The 21,939-nt window shown below is 35.4% G+C and overlaps 2 protein-coding genes across 2 annotated transcripts; one reads left to right on the top strand and one right to left on the bottom strand.

The window, feature by feature from the left end:
- Window positions 1-8,711: 8,711 nt before the first annotated feature.
- LOC18611532 (phospho-2-dehydro-3-deoxyheptonate aldolase 1, chloroplastic) lies at window positions 8,712-11,008 on the top strand. Its single transcript, XM_007047828.3, has 5 exons — window positions 8,712-9,239; window positions 9,404-9,678; window positions 9,990-10,266; window positions 10,409-10,654; window positions 10,757-11,008. The coding sequence occupies exons 1-5, from the start codon at window positions 8,712-8,714 to the stop codon at window positions 11,006-11,008; spliced, it is 1,578 nt and encodes a 525-aa protein (XP_007047890.3).
- Window positions 11,009-12,330: 1,322 nt separating this feature from the next.
- LOC18611531 (RNA-binding (RRM/RBD/RNP motifs) family protein) lies at window positions 12,331-16,582 on the bottom strand. The gene is made up of 6 exons (XM_007047826.3): window positions 16,303-16,582; window positions 16,120-16,222; window positions 15,710-15,780; window positions 13,055-13,246; window positions 12,803-12,930; window positions 12,331-12,707 (listed from the first exon to the last, which is right to left on the bottom strand). The coding sequence occupies exons 1-6, from the start codon at window positions 16,423-16,425 to the stop codon at window positions 12,659-12,661; spliced, it is 666 nt and encodes a 221-aa protein (XP_007047888.2). The 5' UTR covers window positions 16,426-16,582; the 3' UTR covers window positions 12,331-12,658.
- Between the last annotated feature and the right edge of the window lie 5,357 nt (window positions 16,583-21,939).

The following is a 21,939-nucleotide window of genomic DNA, read 5'->3' as shown; positions in this document are numbered from 1 at the left end:
GGAAGAAAATATTGAGTTGAAGAAAAACCTATTTAAATTCAACTGAATTGAGCTTGTCAAACTCTTTTACCAGCCTTGAACTTTCACATATGAAGTTTCATACTTTAAACCACTTCACCAGTCACAAGAATTAGATTGGTAAAGGCCATGAAATTTCTTCACAATCTACTTTCTGTACAATTTTAGTCAAGAACTCTTACATGTATTATACCTCTGTTTTAAGTCAGTATAAGACTGAACAATTCAGCTCTAATTTTACTTGATCAACATCTCTGTTGTAGCTTGATGGTAAGCAACCTTGCTACCTTCTCTGAAACTGTGGATGGCCCCTGCTACTGTTTAATGACTTTATCAGATATCTTTTACAAGCAAGTGTCAGAAAATCCAAAGAAAAGAACATGTAGTTATAAAGTGAATGATATCGTCTTTTAACCGTTCTACGTAGAGCATCTTGAAGAGCTAAAACGGCAGTATTGGTTTGGCCAGAGGATAAGACCAAGGGATTTTGTGAGATCAAGCACCACTGTCGAAGTGGGAACGACAGCAACTACCACCACTAGGGAATTGCCATCTTATGTACGACCACATCAAAATTCAATTCACAGCCTTTGGAAAAGGGAAAAAAATCTGATCCAATTCTTTCTTCTATGGACTGGCTGGTGAAGAGAATTTTGGGTATATATTTAGAGGCATAGACAAGAAATCTGGTAGAAGTATATGTGACTGATAATTCTAAAAAGAGATCATACTTGATGGATGAGGAATTAGTTCTCTATAGTAAGAGTACAAGGGACATCACATCAACCTCTACTACGTACTATCACTAAGTGATCTTTCCTTGACTATTCTTTCATCTCACCTATCAACTTAAGCATTGTTAATGTCTTCTTAGTTCTTAATTTCTTAGTTCCAGGGCTGTTTGCATGCAGGTAATTAAGCTTGATTTTGAAGGGTCTGGCTGTGCCAGAATGGGCTCCAGGCAACACTAATAATGAAGCCCCAACAAAAATCGGACTGACATTTACTGCAACACGGAAAATTTGATTGCTCGTGTAATGATCCAAGTCCAACCACTGGCTCAACAGTTTTTTGAGCCTAAACCACGTGGCCCTCAAAAGCTTAAGCTCAAGTTGCTAGTAGTGGTGGGCTTGGATTGTTATATAAGTCTTAACAATCATATTCACATCAGATGTGGGCTGTTGGGTATTACTTTGGATTGTTATATAGGTCTTAACAATCATATTCACATCAGATGTGGGCTATTGTGTATTACAATCCCACCCACTCAAATCCTTGATGTCCTCATCAAGGCCACACATCATATCCACGGGACCCACGTGACCCTCAAAAGGTCAAGCTCAAGTTGCTAGTAGTGGTGGGCTTGGATTGTTATATAGGTTTTAACAATCATATTCACATCAGATGTGGGCTGTTAAGTATTACAATCCCACCCACTCAAATCCTTGATGTTCTCATCAAGGCCACACATCATATCCACGGGACCAAGATCTCACCAGAGCAATGTGAAAGTTCACATCGGACTGGTGCAAGTTCTGATACCATTTGTAACGACCAAAGTCCAACCACTGGCCCAACAGCTTTTTGAGCCTAAATCACGTGGTCCTCAAAAGCTTAAGCTCAAGTTGCTAGTAGTGGTGGGCTTGGATTGTTATATAAGTCTTAACAATCATATTCACATCAGATGTGGGATGTTGGGTATTACAATTCGCTTCTTATTTTCCTAGCAGATGAAAACTCGTGCCTTTGATGCAATTCTGGTAACTACTTCCCTCCCACTTCACTCAATCACTGGTGACATTTTACCATATGTTGCAGTTATAAGTATTATTTTGTTTTTGATAGGCTGAGGTCCAAGCATTTTTTGATGTCCATGAGCAAGAAGGCAATCACCCTGGAGGCATCCATCTAGAAATGATTGGGCAAAACGTGACAGAGTGCGTTGGAGGGTCTCAGACAGTGACTTACGATGACTTAAGCTCACGTTATCACACAACAGTGTGACCCAAGGCTTAATGCTTCTCAATCTCTCGAGCTGGCTTTCATCATTGCTGAACGACTTAGGAAAAGAAGAATAGGTACCTGAAGGTTTCCTTCCTAGGGCCTTAAACATATTCCAAAAACCCATATCATCTCCAATGAACAAGGGTGATACATATTTGTTAGTGAATAAATTTGGCATGGCTCAGCCACTAATCATTGTGTTGTGGTGACCGCTTATTGTCCTTCCCAACAATTAAAAGCAGCTTGGAAACTGCAGTAAATGGAGATGGTTTTTTTACAGTGTGCTAAACTGAATTGTGGATTCAAGTTGATTTAATTGTGCAAGATATTATTATAAAATGGTAACTTTTCCAACTTAAAAAGCAATTTAATGGAAGGATTAACCCTTTCGTGTGCATGCTTTCTATATATTGCGTTAGGACATATTTTCCTACTTAATAATCTTTGGTTCAATTGGACAGCTGAAAAAGCAAATCATGCATTCATCAACAGATATCAAGAATTACTATTGAGTGGTGAGAGAAAAGGACGAACTACGTACCCCTCCATGTTGCATTTAAATAATTTATGCAACCATATACATATGAATGAATCTTCTTGTCCCAATCCCCACCACTTTTTTTTCTTTCTTCAGCTTTTCTAAGTTGTGAGTACGATCTCTCGTGTTTCACGATAAAACTATTTGGCAATACTGTCTGACACAAATGAATTATTGAAGAAGGAAGGGTGAGGGAATCATGCATGATGAGAAGTTTTTCACTTTTCAGTGTGCCAAATGAAATGAAAACCCCATGTTCCATTTGGCAGCGGTAGATGGAGACAGTTAAATATTTAATCGAATGAATATCAGGTCACTCCAGGTTATTGCATGAACTCGTTAGTATCTAATTATCAGTTTAGATCTCCGAGAGATTACGCCTTGATTAATGGAAATACGAGAATATCAAGGAAAATAACATATTGGTCAAGGTGAACGGAAAATATAAAGAAACGCCTACGTTCTTAGCATTTGCATACAAAATCGGCTAACGGGGTGACACTATTGGATCCTAAATTCCTAATTTTCGTAAACTTAGAAATGTCTGCTTATATCCTCTGAACAGTTAAAATCGTACTTCCTAGATGAAACCATCCATATTTTGTAAATATGTTCTAGCAAGCTCACTCTTCTAATAGCGGGGCATATGTTGCATTGGCGTCCGGAACCTTGGAACTTTCCTGCAATGAGTTGAGATGGGAAAAAACTAGGAGTGAGTAAAGTCGGTTTCGGTCGATTTTTCATAAAACTGATAATTTTTTTTTACCAAATTAACCAATCAAATTGCACCTCCCCCCAAAATCAGTTTCGATCAATTTTTGAGATAGGCGAGTCGGTCGGTTACAGTTGATACCAAATTAATCTCTAACATATTTTCTCTCAAACTTTCTCTCTCTGCTTATTTTCACAAAATAACTTAAAAAAAAACTATTGTTTACCTTGCAATGGCAGCAATTTTGACTGAGAAACACAATTGATAGCAACTGAGAAGCACCTATGGTTATATGAGACGATCGTTGGCTATATGAGGCGAAAAGGGAACGGAGAAAATAGGAGGTTGTCGGGGGAAAGGCCGAAAGGGAGAAAATATGAGTTAGGTCTGCAGAAGTTGATTACTGGTTTAGGGTCTTTTGAATGGGGTTTTACATTTTTACCTTTATGGGGGGTAGAAGAGAAAGTGTTTAATAAGGGGTATTTTGGTGCTTTCACCTTCAATGGAAACTAAAACAGTCAATGCCCGGTTATTCGGTCGGCTCGGGGGGAAGGAGTCCCCCCCAGGGTCTAGCTGATAGACTAGCGAGGTCGATTGACATGACCGACGGTTGCTCGATTGCAACTGACCGCTGCACAGTCTTAGAAAAAACAAGGTAAGAGAAAAGACAAAATGCAATCTGTGAACAGAGGAGAGTCCATGCACTAAAAGTAGAAATGACAATTTTAAACACGACACGAGAAGATACGGGTTAAACAGGCAAACAAGGTGTTAAGGCTACACAAGAAGCCAACATATGCCTCTCACCACATCAGCTAAAATGACCACAAATTTGAGAGGCTTCAATGACCACCACCGGCAATGAGGTCCTTGCAACTTAGATTGCATACCTTGACTTGCCTTAGCCCTTCAAAAGAAGTAAATTAAATCCCTTGCAAGTAGAAGTTGAAGCATGTTAAATCACTTGCTGCTTCCATCCACCTACTCCAACCAAGCTCAGTTACACCTTTCACGGACAGGTAGTCTAGTGCTTTCACCTCCCTGATTTTTCGTATATAAATTTTCTTCATGCACCATATAAACTAATTAAAATTTCCCTCATTTTGATATTTTTCCTCTTTTCTTTTGGAAAACATTTTGAATTTTCCCCTCATTTTCTCACCTTTTTCTTATCTCATTTCCTTTCTGAAAGTTTAGCACATCAAGGCTATTTAAAACCAAAATGGCTTTTGGCCCACCCTCAAAAACAATTTTAACTATTCCAGCGATAACGTACAGGGAACTCGAGGAACGATCATAGTAAGATATAAGGGTCAAACCATGATCATAGTAATATTTTGTGGAGTGATTGTTGTGTATAATCTGGATAGTGTGTTATACTCTCTGTCTTGCTGTGCCGATAGGGTATTGGGGATGATTTTGTTCTTTGGCTAGGAATGTATAGGGTAAGTATGTCATGGAATTGCAGACAAGTCCCTAGGGGAATATGTGTGAGATTTTGTGCTGGTATACCCCTGTTATCCTTTCTATGGGGCATAACCTTGCAGAATCAGCTGTAAAGAGGTTGACTGCGGTTTGCTGTTTTGATCAGTACAGATTGAAATTTAAGAAAAGAAGAAGAAGAAGAAGAGTACCCACACTCCATCCAAAATCAACAAGAAATTAATAGACAAGTCACGAATAAATATTACTATAGGTAGCTACAAAAACATAACAAAGAGAAAGATGAGAGACAAAATTGGTTTTGAATAAAATGATAATTTTTATATGTATACATTATTTGATTGCATGGTTTTTTTTACAAAGATTTATGCATCATGAATTACTGAAAAAGTGTATCAGTACTTCAGGTATGTGAAATAGACAGCTACGTACTTCACCCCATGGATAACTCAAAAGGGATACACAAAAGTACACCAACTCTACCCAACACAGGCTAAACCATAGCAAATGCCGCATGGAGGAGAAGGACGAAGAAGAGAATGAAGGGGAGGAGATGCCACTCCATGAATGTTACCTGTAGGAAAGCATGCCCATTAGGTGGGAAAAATGCTTCCCAATTACAAGAGATCAGGTAGGAATGACAGAGAGGTGTATCCAATCCAGCTTTTCTTGGATTTGCAGCTAAAGAGGAACCTTGTTGAAAGAAAATGTCTGGCAATCAGCGAACCTATGGATCTTTTCTTGGATTTTTATTCTTCTAATTTTCTCCTCTGAGTTTTTCACGTATCTAAAGCACATAACTTTTTCATGAAGTATCTTTTATGTTTTAAAAAACTCTTTTATATGCTGTAAGATATAATTTTTGAATAAAAGTATTGTTTTAATAATTATCTTATTAAAAGATTCATATTATAAGTCATAACTTTTGAACTAAAATATGAAAAAGATAACTTTTTATATCCAAGTTTTTAAACAGTAGGGTTTTTCAATTATCTTATAACTTTTGAATTTTAAACGTGTTTTTTTTAATATATCATTTTATCAAGAGATAAAATTATTCATATGAGTAACCACATACAATACAATAATCATATTATATTACATTATATGACATAACCTTTCCATTAATGTGACTTTTGAATAGTCACAACTTATCATATAAAAAAACATAACTTTTCATTTACAATTTTTCATATGAAATACATAATTTTGTAAATACACCTACACACTTATACCCAACAATCTAAAAAACAAGTCTTCAATGCAAACAAAAAGTGGGAAATGGGAAACATATCAACTCATATGTCTATGTTAAAATGTTAAACCACAAACTTAAATGCAAGACCAGGTTCACCATGCAGATGTTATTTTGGCAGAGACAATATGTTACAAATTTACAAAAATAAATAAATAAAAAGACATTCTTTTTCTCACATTGCCAATAAAAACTGATTGTGAATTTGCTTTCTCTCTACTCGCCTGATTAGCCGCTGCACTAGCAGGATCTGTGTGCAATATTAACATGAGGTTATAAAAATTAATTCTTAAATCTGAACATAGATCAGCATCTTCAAATATAGATAAAATTGAAAAAAAATGAAATCTAGATTAATACTCTTGTTTAGAGTTCTCCACTACAACCTATAAACTAATACACTATAATCACAGAATATGAAATAATATTCTATTGTAATCCAAGTACTAAAGATTGGAAAGCAATTGGAACAGACTTCTAGCAGTAATGGAAGGTTTCATTGATATTGGTTGGATAATTAGCTCAAGTGATAATAAATCATTTGGTAAATCACCTTAATTAGGAGAAGATGTTGTTCGATGGTTTTCTAAGAAACAGACATGCATAACTTATTCCACTATAAAATATGAGTGTGTTGCTCTAATAATTGCAAAAAATAGACAGAATTGTTAAAAACATTTGTTAATGGATAGAATTGCAGCCACAACAAATGGCAGCTATCTCTTTGCACTACTATGACAATTAACCTATTAACTCTAGAATTTTTAGTAAAGTATTAGAATGAAAAATCTAGACATCTATCTAAACATTTTTTAAAAAAAATTATCTAGACATCTAAACATATAAGCTTAAGGTATGAATATGTCAAACGATTATTTATTGATAGGGTAATTACAATTATATATGTGTGAACATATAGTAATTTCACGAAATCTTTTTTACGAAAGGGCTCACTAGAAACCTGATGAGAAGGACGCCATCAGGAATGGATCTAAGAACTTTTTCCCAGAGTCACCAATAATGAAAAACAAACCTTTTCTCAAGTACTACCACAAACTAAAAGATTCAATTTGGTAAAATCGACTAGTTAAAAGGTGAAAGGATACCTATCTAAGTAGTACGAAATAAGTTACATTTGAAAACTATATGGAAGGAAACTAATAAAAAACCTGCCTATTTGGTCAAAGCTTAAATTTGATACGATTTGATAAATATTGACAAGTTCTAATAAAAATATCTATTAATTCAAAATTCAAGAGTGATAATTCAGAGTGAGCAAATGGGTGGATTGAGTGGTTTGGTCCACCATATTTAAGAACCAAATGGATCAAACATTTTTAAAAATCGATAAAAATTGATCAAATATAAAAGAAGATCAAACCGACTAAATATAGAATTGGTTTGATCAGTTTGGTTTTGGATCAATGGATCAAAATTTTATCACTTGCTTTTACAAATTATAATATTGAAACTTATAAACTTCATCCATAATTATAAAATATATATGAAAATTATGTATAAATTAAATATATATATATATATAATATTACCTTATTATATATATGAAATTAATGACACAACTTATATGTTATAATATTGTAATTTTTATATCAAAGTTTGTATAAATAATAACTAATTATAAACAATATGTTATAAAATTTAAAGTGATAACTAATAAAATTATTAAGTGTAATCATATAAATAAAGTTTATTATAAGTTACAATAATACTGATATATAAAAATTAAATATATGTATCTATATATAATATATTACTTTATTATGCATATATGAAACTAATGTCACAACTTATATGTTATAATGTTTTATATCAAAATTTGTATAAATAATAACTAATTATAAAAAATATATTATAAAAACTTGGGTGATAATTAATAAGGTTATTAAGTGTAATCAAATAAATAAATATTATAAGTTATAGTAATACTTATGTATAAATTAAATATATATATATAATATTTATACAATTATATATATTCATAACATTTTATATTACAAAACATTACTAAGGTATAATAATCATAACATATTAATATATAAGATATTTACTATTATATATTATAATATTAACATATAAGTTATATCATTTAAAATATATAACTTATAATTTCATATTAATACAGATTTATAAACAAATAAATATATAACTAAAATTAAATTGTTATAATTATAATTTGTATACGCACATATGATAAATTAATATATTTTAAGTATATTATTAATTAAATTTACTATTAATTCTTCTTAATATATATAAAAAATATTATATATATTAATATATATAATTAGTTTAGTTTTTTGGATGGATTGGTTTAAAAATTTTAAAACTAAGAACCGATTAAAAAACTAGACCAAACATTTTGGATCAATTGATCTAATGAATTAATTAAACCGAATCATTTTACTCAAATTGCATTTGATTTAAATAAGTAATTAGTCTAGTTTGATTTTGTTCACCCCTAATAATGATTCTTTTACGGATAGTGTTAATTTTTGATAAATAGTCATAAATTTATCTATAAATAGATATTAAAAATGAATTAATTCATTAAAAAATATTACTATTCTTTCTAAAAAAAAATTAATATTCTTTATCAATCTTTCTCTCTCGATCAAACTTTTTTTCTCTAAAGCTCTTGAAAGAAAATTCTGTCTCTCTTTCTCAAGAGCCATCAGTCTTTCGCTCTTTGAAAGCCCTTCACTGCATTGCTTAGAGCAAAAATGGCTCTTATGAATACCTCTCTTCTTTCTTCGAAGTCTCTTTACAGCAACACCAACTCTTTTTCCAAACCCAAGGATCAATCTCGACCAACTTTTGCTCTCCCTCCCAGCAACAAGAATTCAACATCTCTTCCAACCATCACTGCTGTTCATGCAGCCGAGTCCACCAAAAACCAAGTAGCAGTGAAGGAATCATCAACATTTACGCAATCCATCACTAGGAAATGGACATTGGATAGCTGGAAATCGAAGAAGATATTGCAGCTACCTCACTACCGGGATGAGAAGAAGGTGGAGTCAGTGTTGAAGACCATTGAGTCGTTTCCTCCTATAATATTTGCTGGTGAAGCAAGGAACTTGGAAGAGAGGCTGGCGGAGGCTGCCATGGGCAAGGCATTCTTGCTGCAGGGTGGCGATTGTGCCGAAAGCTTCGAGGAGTTTAGCGCCAACAACATCCGGAATACATTCATGTTGCTGATCCAGATGGGTGTTGTGCTTACATATGGTGGACAAATGCCAGTGGTTAAGGTTAATTTGATTGATATTCTTTTACTTATTTGTGTGTCGTTTTTAATTTCTTCTCGTCATATAATGATTTTGAATCGTAGAGGTTGCTTTTCTATTTTACTTTCCTAGTTGATTTGGGAAGTTGGAAGTGAATCATTGACAATTTTTGGGGTTGGTTATTAAAGGTGGGAAGAATGGCTGGACAATTTGCTAAGCCAAGCTCTGCTGAATTTGAGGAGAAGAATGGAATGAAGTTGCCAAGTTACAAGGGGGACATCATGAATGCTCATGTTTTTGATAAGTCAAGAATTCCTGACCCGCAGAGGATGATAAGGGCTTATACTCAATCCGCAGCAACTCTGAACCTCCTTAGAGCCTTTGCTAGTGGAGGGTACGCTGTAATGCAGAGGGTTGCCCACTGGAATCTTGATTTTGCAAAGAATATTGAGCAGGGAGACAGGTGACCAAGACTAAACTTGCTACGAAGTTACAGTTATATGTCTTTTGATCTATATCAATCTATAAGAAACAACAAAGAAAATTGCTATCATTTGGTTTAAAATTTCGTATGTTTAAGATATGTGATGCACCCTAAATTTTCAAAGACAAGGTAGTATGACTGCCTTTTGAGTTGTCAATAACAGCGCACTGGTTCGAAAGTACATTATTCCAAACATGACTATTAAATTTTAGGTGTGAATTTGATTGAGTTTGTGCTAAAATATTCCAATTTGGATTTTGAAAGTGTTTTCTCTTGGGGAAATTTGACAGATTCCAGGAACTTGCTGACCATCTTGATGAGGCCTTAGGATTCATGGCTGCTGCAGGAGTCACAGTTGACGATCCTATCATGAAAACAACTGAATTCTGGACATCTCATGAGTGCTTGCTTTTGCCTTATGAACAGGCACTAACTAGGCTGGATTCAACTTCTGGCCTGTACTATAACTGCTCTGCTCACATGGTTTGGTGTGGGGAGCGAACCCGGCGGCTGGATGGTGCCCATGTAGAGTTTCTGAGAGGAATTGCCAATCCACTAGCCATAAAGGTATCCTCATTGAGGCAATTGAATAACCTTGAACGGTTACTTTTTTCTCGTTGCTTTAGATATAACGTCAATTTGTTATATACCATGAGTTAACATTCTGCCTGAGAAATTGAAATGGCTGAAGGTGAAACTTGTGTTACAGGTTAGCGATAAGATGGATCCAAATGAACTAGTTAAGCTCACTGGAATACTGAATCCTCATAACAAGCCAGGAAGAATAACAATCATCACGAGAATGGGAGCTGACAACTTGAGAGTCAAGCTTCCCCATTTGACGAGGGCAATTGGTAGGGCAGGCCACATTGTCACTTGGGTCTGCGATCCAATGCACGGTAACACTATTGAGGCACCATGTGGACTCAAAACCCGTGCCTTTGATGCAATTCTGGTAACTGTCTCCCTCTATGTTGCTCACAGCAGTCAATTTATACAATGTTCAATGTTCGTCCCTGTTAGTTCAGTGCGATAAGTATTATGTTGTTTCTGATAGGCTGAGGTGCAAGCGTTCTTCGATGTCCATGAGCAAGAAGGCAGTCACCCTGGAGGCATCCATCTAGAAATGACCGGGCAAGACGTGACAGAGTGCGTTGGAGGGTCTCCAACAGTGATTTATGATGACCTAAGCTCATGTTACCGCACACTGTGTGACCCAAGGCTTAATTCTTCTCAGTCTCTGGAGCTGGCTTTCATCATTGCTGAGCGACTTAGGAGCAAAAGAATTGGACTTTCCTTGGGCCTTTAACAATCATCTCCGATTAACAAGGGTGATATAATTTGTTAGTGAATAAATTTGGCGTAGTGAAAGATGTTCTTATAAAATGGTAAATTTCCCAACTTGAAATGCAAGTTAATGGAAGCATAAACCTTTCGAGTGCATGCTTTCCATATATTGCGCTTGGACACATTTTCCTACTTTCATGTCTTTCATGTACTAATTTGACAAACAGTCCTCATTCTCCATTGTTAGCCCCACTAGCCATGATTAACGTTGAGCAAACAATTATTTTGATTAGTTCAATTTTAGACATATAATAATCAAACTAATGTTTAAAAATAATCAAAATTAAATCAAATTTCACAAATAATCAAATTAATCGAAATCGAATTAATTTAGTTAATTCGGTTTGATTTTTGAAAATCGAACTTGAAAAATTTCTTTTTTTTGTTTATATATATTTATTTATGTTATCTTTTTTTTATAAATCAATACAACAAATATTAAAAATAATGATAAATAATTAAAATAAATTTATTTTTCACACGAAAACTTCATTATATCATTATTCAAGTTCGATTAATTCGATTAGTTCAATTGAAAAAATTCTTAATCAAAACCAAACCGAATTAATTTTAATAATCAAGTTATCCAAAAAATCAAACTAACCAAACTCGAAAAACCAAACTCACTTTAATTCAGTTCGATTTGCATTTATACACCCCTAACCATGACTACTCCCACAAACCTCTTACTTCTTCCCCAGTCCTCATTCTCCATCGTTAGCCCCGCGAGCCAAACCAAGGACTTCACGGAGCTTTTCAGCTCTGTAAGGCATAATGTTCATTTCACCTACAATGATACTTTACCAATGACAATAACAAGAACACCTTCTAAATCTCAATTAATAGAGTTACACCAAGTATTTCAAGGGTTGTTGCCTAATCACTTTAAGAACCTCAAGGTCTCTATCATGATTCAAGGAAAACATGACAAACAAATTTAAAATGATACGATCCCTGAAACAAATCGAGTTATAAGACGATGTGTGAAAAGATTTGGTTTAGTTTGAAGTATGCTAGGTACTTGGGTGAAAAGCTTTTTTTTTCGACTTATGTTTGTAGTGCTGGCTCGTTAGAGAGAACTTACAAATCTCTTGAGTATTAAGTACTCAAAAACTTGAATAGATTTTGAACAACCCTCTTTTATTAACTTCACTGCCTTTTTAACTACAGCTTGGTGGAATAACCATCCTTAAAGCAAGAAAGTGAAAAAATAGAGACACAACCTCTAATAACATGAAATAGAAAACAACCACTAACAATAAAATAAGAACCACAATGAAACTGTTAACAATAAACTGTCAGCAACCAATCAGATATGTTGATTTAGTTTATACTTCCCATGCGTGAATCGCTTGTAAACTAAGAGATTATCTGATGTGCTAACATAAAACTTGAAACACCTTGCTTGCACGGTACCATTATCATATGGTATAGTCTAAATTCTTAAACTAGAAATTCTGATACTCTTAGCAATGTCATACAGCTGATAATACATTATACAAATTGCATGTAGGAAATAAAAATGTCAGCTTATATCCTCTCAACAGTTAAAATCATACTTCCTGGATGAAACCATCCATATTTGGTAATATGTTCTAGCAAGCTCAGTCTTCTAATAGTAGGGCATATATCGCATTGGCCTCCTGAACCTAGGAACTTTCCTGCAATGAGATGTGATGGGGGCAGAACATGGTAAGAGAAAAGAAAGAATGCAATCTGTGAACAGAGGAGAGTCCATGCACCAGAAGAAATATACCCGTATCCATAAGGAGAGTAGAAATAAGGAGGTACATAGGGCCTCCTGAACCGATAGCCCATATAAGCATTGAATCGCCTTGGACGGTATTGCTTCATCCCAGGAACATTAGTCCTTTTAGGCAAAACCTGAATATCACATGAAATACACAAATTTAGTAGAAATTTGACACTGAAGCAACCACAAAGCTTTCATTATCAGGATCATCAGGCTTCATAAGTTTCTTAACATTCATTAAAGAAAATGTGCAACCTTCAATTGGCGGCCATGTAATTCAGATTCATTTAGCACCAGAGCCTCTTGAATGGCTTCTGCTTCCAGGAACTCCACATAAGCAAAACCTTTAGGTTGGCCATACTTGTCAGTCAGAATAGTCACTCTGTTCACAGTGCCGCATGATTGGAAATGCTGCTGCACTTCTTCAGGCGTGCATGCATAGTCAACCTGCAGAATAAAATTTGACCCAAGGTTTTCAAAAAGAAATGTGAGTCAGACAGTAACAAAGGAAATCTAGAACATCCATTTTTTTTATTTTAAGATTGAAATCTAGAACATCCATGCCTGGTTATCACCATGTTTTCACCTTAAACCTTGTGCAGATGCACAGGATGAGGAAACAATATGTTGACTAAGGAAAAATTTTTTTGGGTGGTCCAGCCAATGTGATACTATAGAGGCCCAAAAAGTTTTTTAACAATTTTCTTTATGGAAGTCTAGGCAATGTCAAATTCAGGTATGCTAATTCAGCTTGTCAAAGTATATCAATCTTCTGGCGCTCAAAATTTTACTTTTGAACATGAAATCATACATTTAGTGAATTATATCTATTTAACATGTCCATTGAACCCCACAACAATCCAAACACCAAACAGGCACCTTTCAACTGCTGTTTGACAAATTTTCCCTGTGAAATATCTCAAGAGCGACAGTAAGTTAAGATACTCACGCCATCCAAAAAAAAAGTTAACATATTCCCTAAATGTTATCATGATGAATATAATTGTATATATAATATGCATTATTATCAAGTTCAATAACATTCCAAGAAAATCAGTAATTTAATCACAATTATATGGGAATAGCCACCAAAATGCAAGGAAACATTAAGGTAGAGAACCCACAGATTAATGAAAACCAAACATATTTACCAGCACGTAAATAACAAGAAAAGGGTTCTCTTCTGCTAAACTAACCAAAACATTTTGTTATGACTAGGATGCCAAAAAAATTGGTAAGACTTGATTCTTAAAGTAAATCCCCAAAAAGAATCACAACAACAACTAAAAGAGCTAATTATTACGAGAACTCACAGTAAATATGTTTCTGCGAATAACAGGCAAACAAGGGATTAAGGGTACACAAGAAGTGAACAAATGCCTCTCACCACATCAGCAAAAATGACCACAAATTTGTAAGGCTCCAATGACCACCACCACCACCATCAGCAACGTGGTTCTTGAAACTTAGATTGCATACCGTTGACTTGCCTTTGCTCTTCAAAAGAAGCAAATTAAATCCCTTGCAAGAAGTCGAAGCATGTTAAATCACATGCTACTTCCATCCATCCACTCCAACCAAGCTTAGTTTATTTGGTGCATGAAGGTGTAACTGATTAAAATTCCCTCATATTGATTTTTTTCACTTTCCTTTTTTTCATATTTTTTCTTCTGTTTTTTTGTTTAACTTTTCCTCTTCTCTTTTACATTTCTCTGCATTTTTTTCCCATTCAACATGTTCTTCCATTACTTTTCTTTTTGTTCTTTCTCTGCAGGAAAACGTTTGACTTTTCCCTTTTCTTTTTGTTCTTTCTCTGCAGGAAAACATTTGACTTTTCCCACTCATTTTCTTATTTCCTTGTTGAAAATTTAGCACATACAAAGCATTTTCATGTACAAGGCTATTCAAAATCAAAATAGCTTTTGGCCCACCCTCAAAAATAATGTAACTATTCCAGCGATAACATACAGGGAACTCGAGGAAAATTAACAACCCTGCGATCATAGTAAGACATAAAGGTCAAACCATGATTCTATAGCTGAAAGGTACCCACACCCGATCCAAAGTCAACAAGAAATTAATAGACAATTAAATTGAACCCATTTAGCTAAGCTATAGACGAAGAAAAGGAAGAGAAAGAAATAAAATGCAGTAGTCAGAAATAAACATTACTATGGGTATCTAAAAAAACATAACAAAGAGAAAGATGAGAGACAAAAAGGGTTTTGAATAAAATGATAATTCATTTGTATACATTACTTGATTGCATGGTTTATTTTACAAAGATTTATGCAACATGAATTACTACAAAAGGGTATCAGTACTTCAGGAATGTGACCATGGCATATGCTGCACGGAGGAGAAGAGAGAAGAAGAGAATGAAGGGATGGAGATGTCCCCTCCATCAATGTTAGCTGTAGGAAAGCATGCCCATTAAGTGGGGAAAATGCTTCCCAATTGCAACAGATCATGTAGGAATAACAGAGAGGTGTATTCATTCCGCCTATTTTTGGAGTTGCAGCTAAAGAGGAACTTTACAAACTAATGTATGGATCATTTGTCTGGATTTTGTTCTTCCAAATAATGCTAATTGTTATAATTCATATAAATGATGATGCTTCAAATTTTCTACATGTAAGAATTCAATGAAAGCATGTAGATTCATGGGAGACACTTGACGTGGGGAAACAGGAAACAGATTAACACATAAATCTATGTTAAAATGTTAATCCACAAGCTTAAACAAGCAATAAAACAAAAAAAAAAGTTATAGTAAAAGACAAATTGTTTTTAAGAAACATCACTGAAGTTGAGAATGCAAGAATAGGTTCACCATGCAGATGCTATTTCAACAAAAACAATAATGTTACAATTTAAAAAATAAATAAATAAAAGATATTCTTTTCTCACATTGCCAACAAAAACTGATCGTGAATCAGCTTCCTCTCTGCTCGCCTGATTAGCCACTGCACCAGCAGGATCTGTGTGCAACATTCCGATTAAAATTTGATAAAAGGAAAAAAAATTGTATAAATGTTAAATTTCGAGTGAGGTTAGAAACAAAAGTTCTAAAATCGTAGTGAGCACAAATCAGCACCTTCAATGCAATCCAGATTATAACTCTTGGTTAGAGTTCTCCACTAAAACCTTTATAAACTAACACACTAGAATCACTGAAAAATGAAATAATACTCTATTTTTAATTTAAAACCATTTAGAAGTTTTAGCTTCGATAAATGCATCAAATTCAACAAAAATAATAAAATCCACAGAATAACTTCGGAATAAATAACAAATCATATAGAAATCCAACAAAAAACCTTGAACAGCACCCATTTCCTTCTCAACCTTGGCCTGCATTTCGCGGAGAGCCGCCGCTTCATCTTCCATTTCCTTCAACCGTTTCTTCATCTCATCCAGTTCCTACCACAATCAAACAACAAGAACAATAATCGACAGACAGGATTCAGCTAGGGTTTTACTTTTTACTTTTTCTAATTTACCTTGACGGCGTCGTCATCGGCAGCGGACATATCAACATCGGCGTTGTGAGGGTCCAAGTCGCCTTCCATCTCTCCTTCATCGGGTATTTCTCCTCCGTACACCTCATGCTCCTCTTCCTCCATTTTCTGTTTTCTTATTTTCCGCCCCCGCTCTCTATCCGTCTGTCTGTTTTATTCTTCTAGAAGTTTCTCCCGACTCTGTTCCTTTCTTCAGTGGTTAACTTTATACGGCGAGGAAAGGATTCACGTTTTGCGATCAAAGCCGTACAGGTGGAAGCTCAATGGTGGCCCCAGGGTTACCTTAAGAGCTAATCGTCTCTGCCAGGCCTTTAAACGACGTCGTTTGCTCGTGATAAGTTTTCTTGTATGGGGGCCCTCTTCAATCCTAATGAGCTAGAAGATGTCATTCTTTTTCTCAAAAATGGTTAATATTCCTAACGTTAAATACGTGCCTTAACTCTTTTATTTAAAAATAATAATAACAAATAAATTAGAAGCAGCCCGAAAACGTTACAAAATTGATAAGAGTTAATTAAACAAAGAAATTAGACATGGTTTTCATGAAGTTATATTTTTGCCCTACCATTTTCTCAACGACGATATTGTTTCGGTGTTCATTGTGGCAAGGCTAGGCTGAACTATTTTGAGACTTCCTTGAGTTGAGAAACTCCATGGTCGGATTGAAACTGACGCATCTTGGAATCTTGTATTGATCCTGGAACTCATTAGCTTTAGCTTCTCGAATCAATACAAGACACCAAGATGCGTGAGCATCGCTCCACTCACAAAACTTCTGGACCCAAGGGCGCAGGTCTCACAACACGTCAGCCCAGCTTTGCTTCAATGAACTCTAGAGTAAGTACTCCTCATTGTATGGATCCTTTTCCGGGTGTGGGGAGGGGGGGTGGGGGGGGGGGGGGGGGGGGGGGGGGGGGGGGGGGGGGGTGTGGGGACGGGTTTGAAAATAGCTGAGTGATTCATAAGGATGTGAGAATGTTTTCCTTTTGTGATATTTCTTCCGAGGTATTTTATAGAGGAAGAATAAGTAGGTGAACATTGTTTATCTGCAAAAAGAGATTGCAAGAATTTGGATGTGTGTTGCAAGAAGATGATGCTGGTTGGAGTTGAAGTTAATAAGCCTGAGTTTCTTCAGTTGGAGTTTTTCAGTTTTTGTCAACTGCAAAAGTAAATAAGGAGAGAGAGAATTACCTAACAGAGAAGGTGAAAATGGAAGTGAAACACCCCCTTTACCCGTGACCTGGGTAGTGCCACTGACGCCATTGTCTGTTACTACATTTTTCTTTTCTTCCAGCCAAACGATGCCATGCCAACATCATCTCTCTGTGAATCCTTTTGGCTTTATATATATAATTCTGCCTTCTGAGCAAGTAAGAAATTATGTCTTGATTCCTGTTTCATGAAACGAATAACGTTTCAATTCCCATTTTATGAACCAAATTGAATAAGTACTAAGTTATGATCTGATTGACTGATTCTCTTTCTATGAACATAACTCATCCACATCACAAGGTCCTGCTTTGGAGTGGCCGTGAGGTGGTTGTGTGCCTTCCCATGCAATTAATGGTTCTATTTATGTTATTTAGGGCGGCCCTGGGTGTTGTGGGGTACAGACAGCCTTTTATATTTAGATATGATTTCTGGCTATGGGTGATTCTTGGGGTATTTTTCGGGTGGAAGTAAGCTGGGGTGGGAGAGGGTATTTCTCTCTTATGTTATCGAATCCTAGGGCTGCTGGGATGAGCATAGGCTCATGCCATGTATCATGTCATGTCCTGCATTTAATTTATTAATCGGTACATTATCCTTTTATTTAAAAAATAAGATTCGAATTCCGTTCTTTCAATTAAAAAATGAAAGTAGAAACGAGTAATGGTATAGATAGTAATGTTTACGGGGAACATGATGTTGTGCTGACGTGATATGTGCTTTAGATTTGCTGAATATTGATACTCATAATATATTGGAATAACTTCATCTTGTTCTATACAGGAAAATAAAAGGAGTGAGAAGAAAAATAATGAAAAAAAAAACAAAAACCTAAACGAAAGTGTAACAAAAATAAAAAAGAGAGAGGGAGCTGTGAAGAATGATCAGAGCTCCCTTCTTTCTTTTCTTTACTGTAGGTTGATAAGAAGATGTTAATTCACCAACGAGACTGCCGTTATCCTTTGCTGGATGTCTCCAGCCTTTGCCGCTGACCCTAGGCCGTGTCATGATCATCTGCTCCCTTTCAATGCCTTCCGTTGGAGCTGTGCTGGACTTCACCAATGATAGCATGATCTCCTATGATGTATACATTTGTGTTGTTGGCTCCTCTGGACTTTAATTGGACGTTGCTTGCAAGTGGGTGCTGTGTCGTCTGCAATATAGCTTTAGTGGCCTCTTGAGAATGTGACTGGGTTGAAATCACGGTCAATGAAATCATGAGCTGATGGATTGATCCATTCGAGGATTGTGTGAGGGGTCTGGTAGGATGTTATGTTGTTATGTCCGAATGACAGGGGTGTTATGTCGAAGTGTCTGTGTTGTTTGCCAGCTATTGTGATATGTGAGCTGTTGCTCAACTCCAATTGTAATGTCGCACTAGGTCTGTTGCATTGTCGTTACCATAGACTTGCATTTTGATGTTCCTATTTAGCATATATATATTCAATTCGTTTTCTTTAAAAAACAAAACATTGAATGAAAAAGGGAGAAGAAGAATCGGGAATGTCCCCTGAATTTCATTTCTCTATAAAGTTACATTTTACAATTGTTTTTTACACTATTTATATACAGACACTACAACGAAATAACAGCATGCTAACTAAACTAACTTTAATAATCTATTTACAATATAAACATGATTAATTTATACTTAAGACTCCCCCTTAAGATGAGTGTGTATGTTTTGCATACTCATCTTGCCAGAGAGTGAAGAAAAAGGACCAGATTGGAGAGCTTTGGTAAATAAGTCTGCCAACTGCAACTTGGTATGAACATATGTAGGAGAGATGATACCTGATGAAACTTTCTCCCTTATGAAATGGCAATCTATTTCTATGTGCTTGGTTCGTTCATAAAAAATTGGGTTCTTACAAAGATGTAGTGCAGATTGATTATCACAATGCAAAGAAACAACTTGCATATGATTAATGCCCAAATCTTTTAGTAAACACAATAACCAAATTACTTCACAGGTAGTGGCTGCCATTGCACGGTACTCTGCCTCAGTAGAGCTGCGAGCAACAACCATTTGTTTCTTGGATTTCCAACTTATCAAAGAATCACCAAGGAAGACACAAAAACCTGTGACAGACCTCCTAGTATCAGGACACCCTCCCCAATCACTGTCACTATATGCTTTTAATTGTAAAGAAGATCGAGAAGAAAGTAAGATGCCTTTCCCAGGAGCACCTTTGATATACTTGAGAACTCGAAAAGCAGCATGTAAATGACTTTAAGTGGGTTTATCCATATATTGGGATAATATATGAACATCATAAGAAATGTCAGGTCGAGAAAAGGTCAAATATAGAAGCTTACCAACAAGCTGCCTATAATTAGTTGCATTAACCAACTGATCAGTGTCTGTAGCTTTATTTATCCTATGATTGTAATCAATAGGTGTAGTGATAGGCTTGCAGCCAAGAACTCCATATTCTGCTAACAAATCAAGAGCATATTTACGTTGACAAATAGAGATGCCAGCTTCAGATTGGGCAACTTCCAAACCAAGGAAATACTTTAATTTGCCAAGATCTTTAAGCTTAAATTTGGACTTTAAGAACTCTATAATTTGCTCAGTAGCATTGGAAGAGGAGCTGACAATAATGATATCATCAACATACACCAGAAGGACTAGTATCTCATCATTAGTTGTCATTTTAACGAACAGGGCATAATCAGCTAAAGATTGACAAAAGCCAAACTCCAATAAAACACTTGTGAATTTTGCATTCCACTGTCGAGAAGATTGTTTTAGCCCATATAAATACTTGTGTAGCTTGCAAAGTAACTTAACATTAGAAGGAAACTCCCCCTTAATTTGATATCCTTGTGGCAAAGTCATATAAATATCCTCATCAAGATCGCCATTAAGAAATGCATTATCAATATCTAATTGGGTAAGAGTCCATCCTTTGATGGCAGCTAAGGCTAAAAGCACACGAACAGTTGATTGTTTGGCAACAGGGCTAAATGTCTCTTTATAGTCAAGACCCTCCTTTTGATTATAACCATTTGCCACAAGCCTAGCTTTATATCTTTCTACTGTACCATTTGCATTGAGTTTAACTTTATAAACCCATTTACACCCAATTATATGTGCACCATGAGGTAAAGTTACAACTGTCCATGTCCCATTGGCTTCCAAAGCAACTAATTCAATTTGCATTGCATTGATCCATTGATCATACTGAATGGCTTGATGATAATGATTTGGTTCTGGAATTTTAGTTAGTAAGGTGGTAAAGGCTTTATGGGAATGTGAGAGTTGTTGAGGTGATAAGTATTGGGAGATGGGATGGTTTGTGACACTGTTAGCATGAGAAGGTAATTGACAATCATAAGCTTCAAGGTATGGTTTAATGACTCTAGAACTTTTCCTAACAGTAGGATTTTGATTTGCAAAAGAAATTCAGAGTCACAGTTTGGAATAGGATCAATAGAGATAGTGTCATGGTTGGTTTCAAATTCAATATTAGTTGTTGAATTGGAGGAAACAGGTGCTAAAATATCAGAAGAAAAACTGGTGGAAGAATTTTTAACAGAAGCAATATTATTAGGATCAAAAGAAAAATCAGCAGAGGATAAAGTATCACAATGTAAAATACAAGGATCATTAAAAGAAGAATGCATAGATTCAGATGATGATTTGCCCTTTTGAAAAGGAAAAATGGACTCATGAAATACAACATCTCTAGATATGAATGTTTGATGGGTTTCCAAATCATATACCTTGTATCCCTTGATTCCTATAGGGTAACCTATGAAGATGCATTTTTTAAATCTGGAATCAAACTTAGTTCTATCTCTTTTGAGGGTGGAAACAAAGCATAAACAACCAAAAACCCTCAAATGTGAATAAACTGGTGATTTGTTGTAAAGCAATTCATATGGAGATTTATTTCCTATAATGGAAGATGGTATTCTATTGATGATATAAGCTACTGTAAGGACTGAATCTCCCCAGAATTCTAAGGGTAAGGATGATTGAAAAAGAAGTGCTCTAGCAACAATCAAAAGGTGTTGATGTTTTCTCTCAACTACCCCATTTTTGTTGGGGTGTATCTACACAAGATAAGTGATGCACAATACCCTTAGCAGAATAAAATTCATTAAGTTGGAACTCAAGTCCATTATCAGATCTGATCTGTTTGATTGATTTATTGAACTGAGTGTAAATAAGGTTGTAAAATGTTGGAATGATGGTTTTGACATCTGATTTAGAACGCATTAAAAAAATCCATGTGAATCTATTAAAGTCATCAACAACTGTTAAAAAATAATGGTGACCAGACAAAGAAGCAGTAGAATAAGGTCCCCATATATCCATGTGAATCAATTCAAAAGAAGAAACAGTAGTTTGAATATGAACAGGAAAAGGTAAACGTTTTTGCCTTGCCTTTGGACACG

Source organism: Theobroma cacao, chromosome 1 (genome assembly GCF_053813885.1).
Source record: "Theobroma cacao isolate CCN51 chromosome 1, ASM5381388v1, whole genome shotgun sequence".
In the NCBI taxonomy this organism is placed as follows: Eukaryota; Viridiplantae; Streptophyta; class Magnoliopsida; order Malvales; family Malvaceae; genus Theobroma; species Theobroma cacao.
Note: the sequence above shows the minus strand (reverse complement) of the source record. Positions and strands in the feature narration are given on the sequence as shown.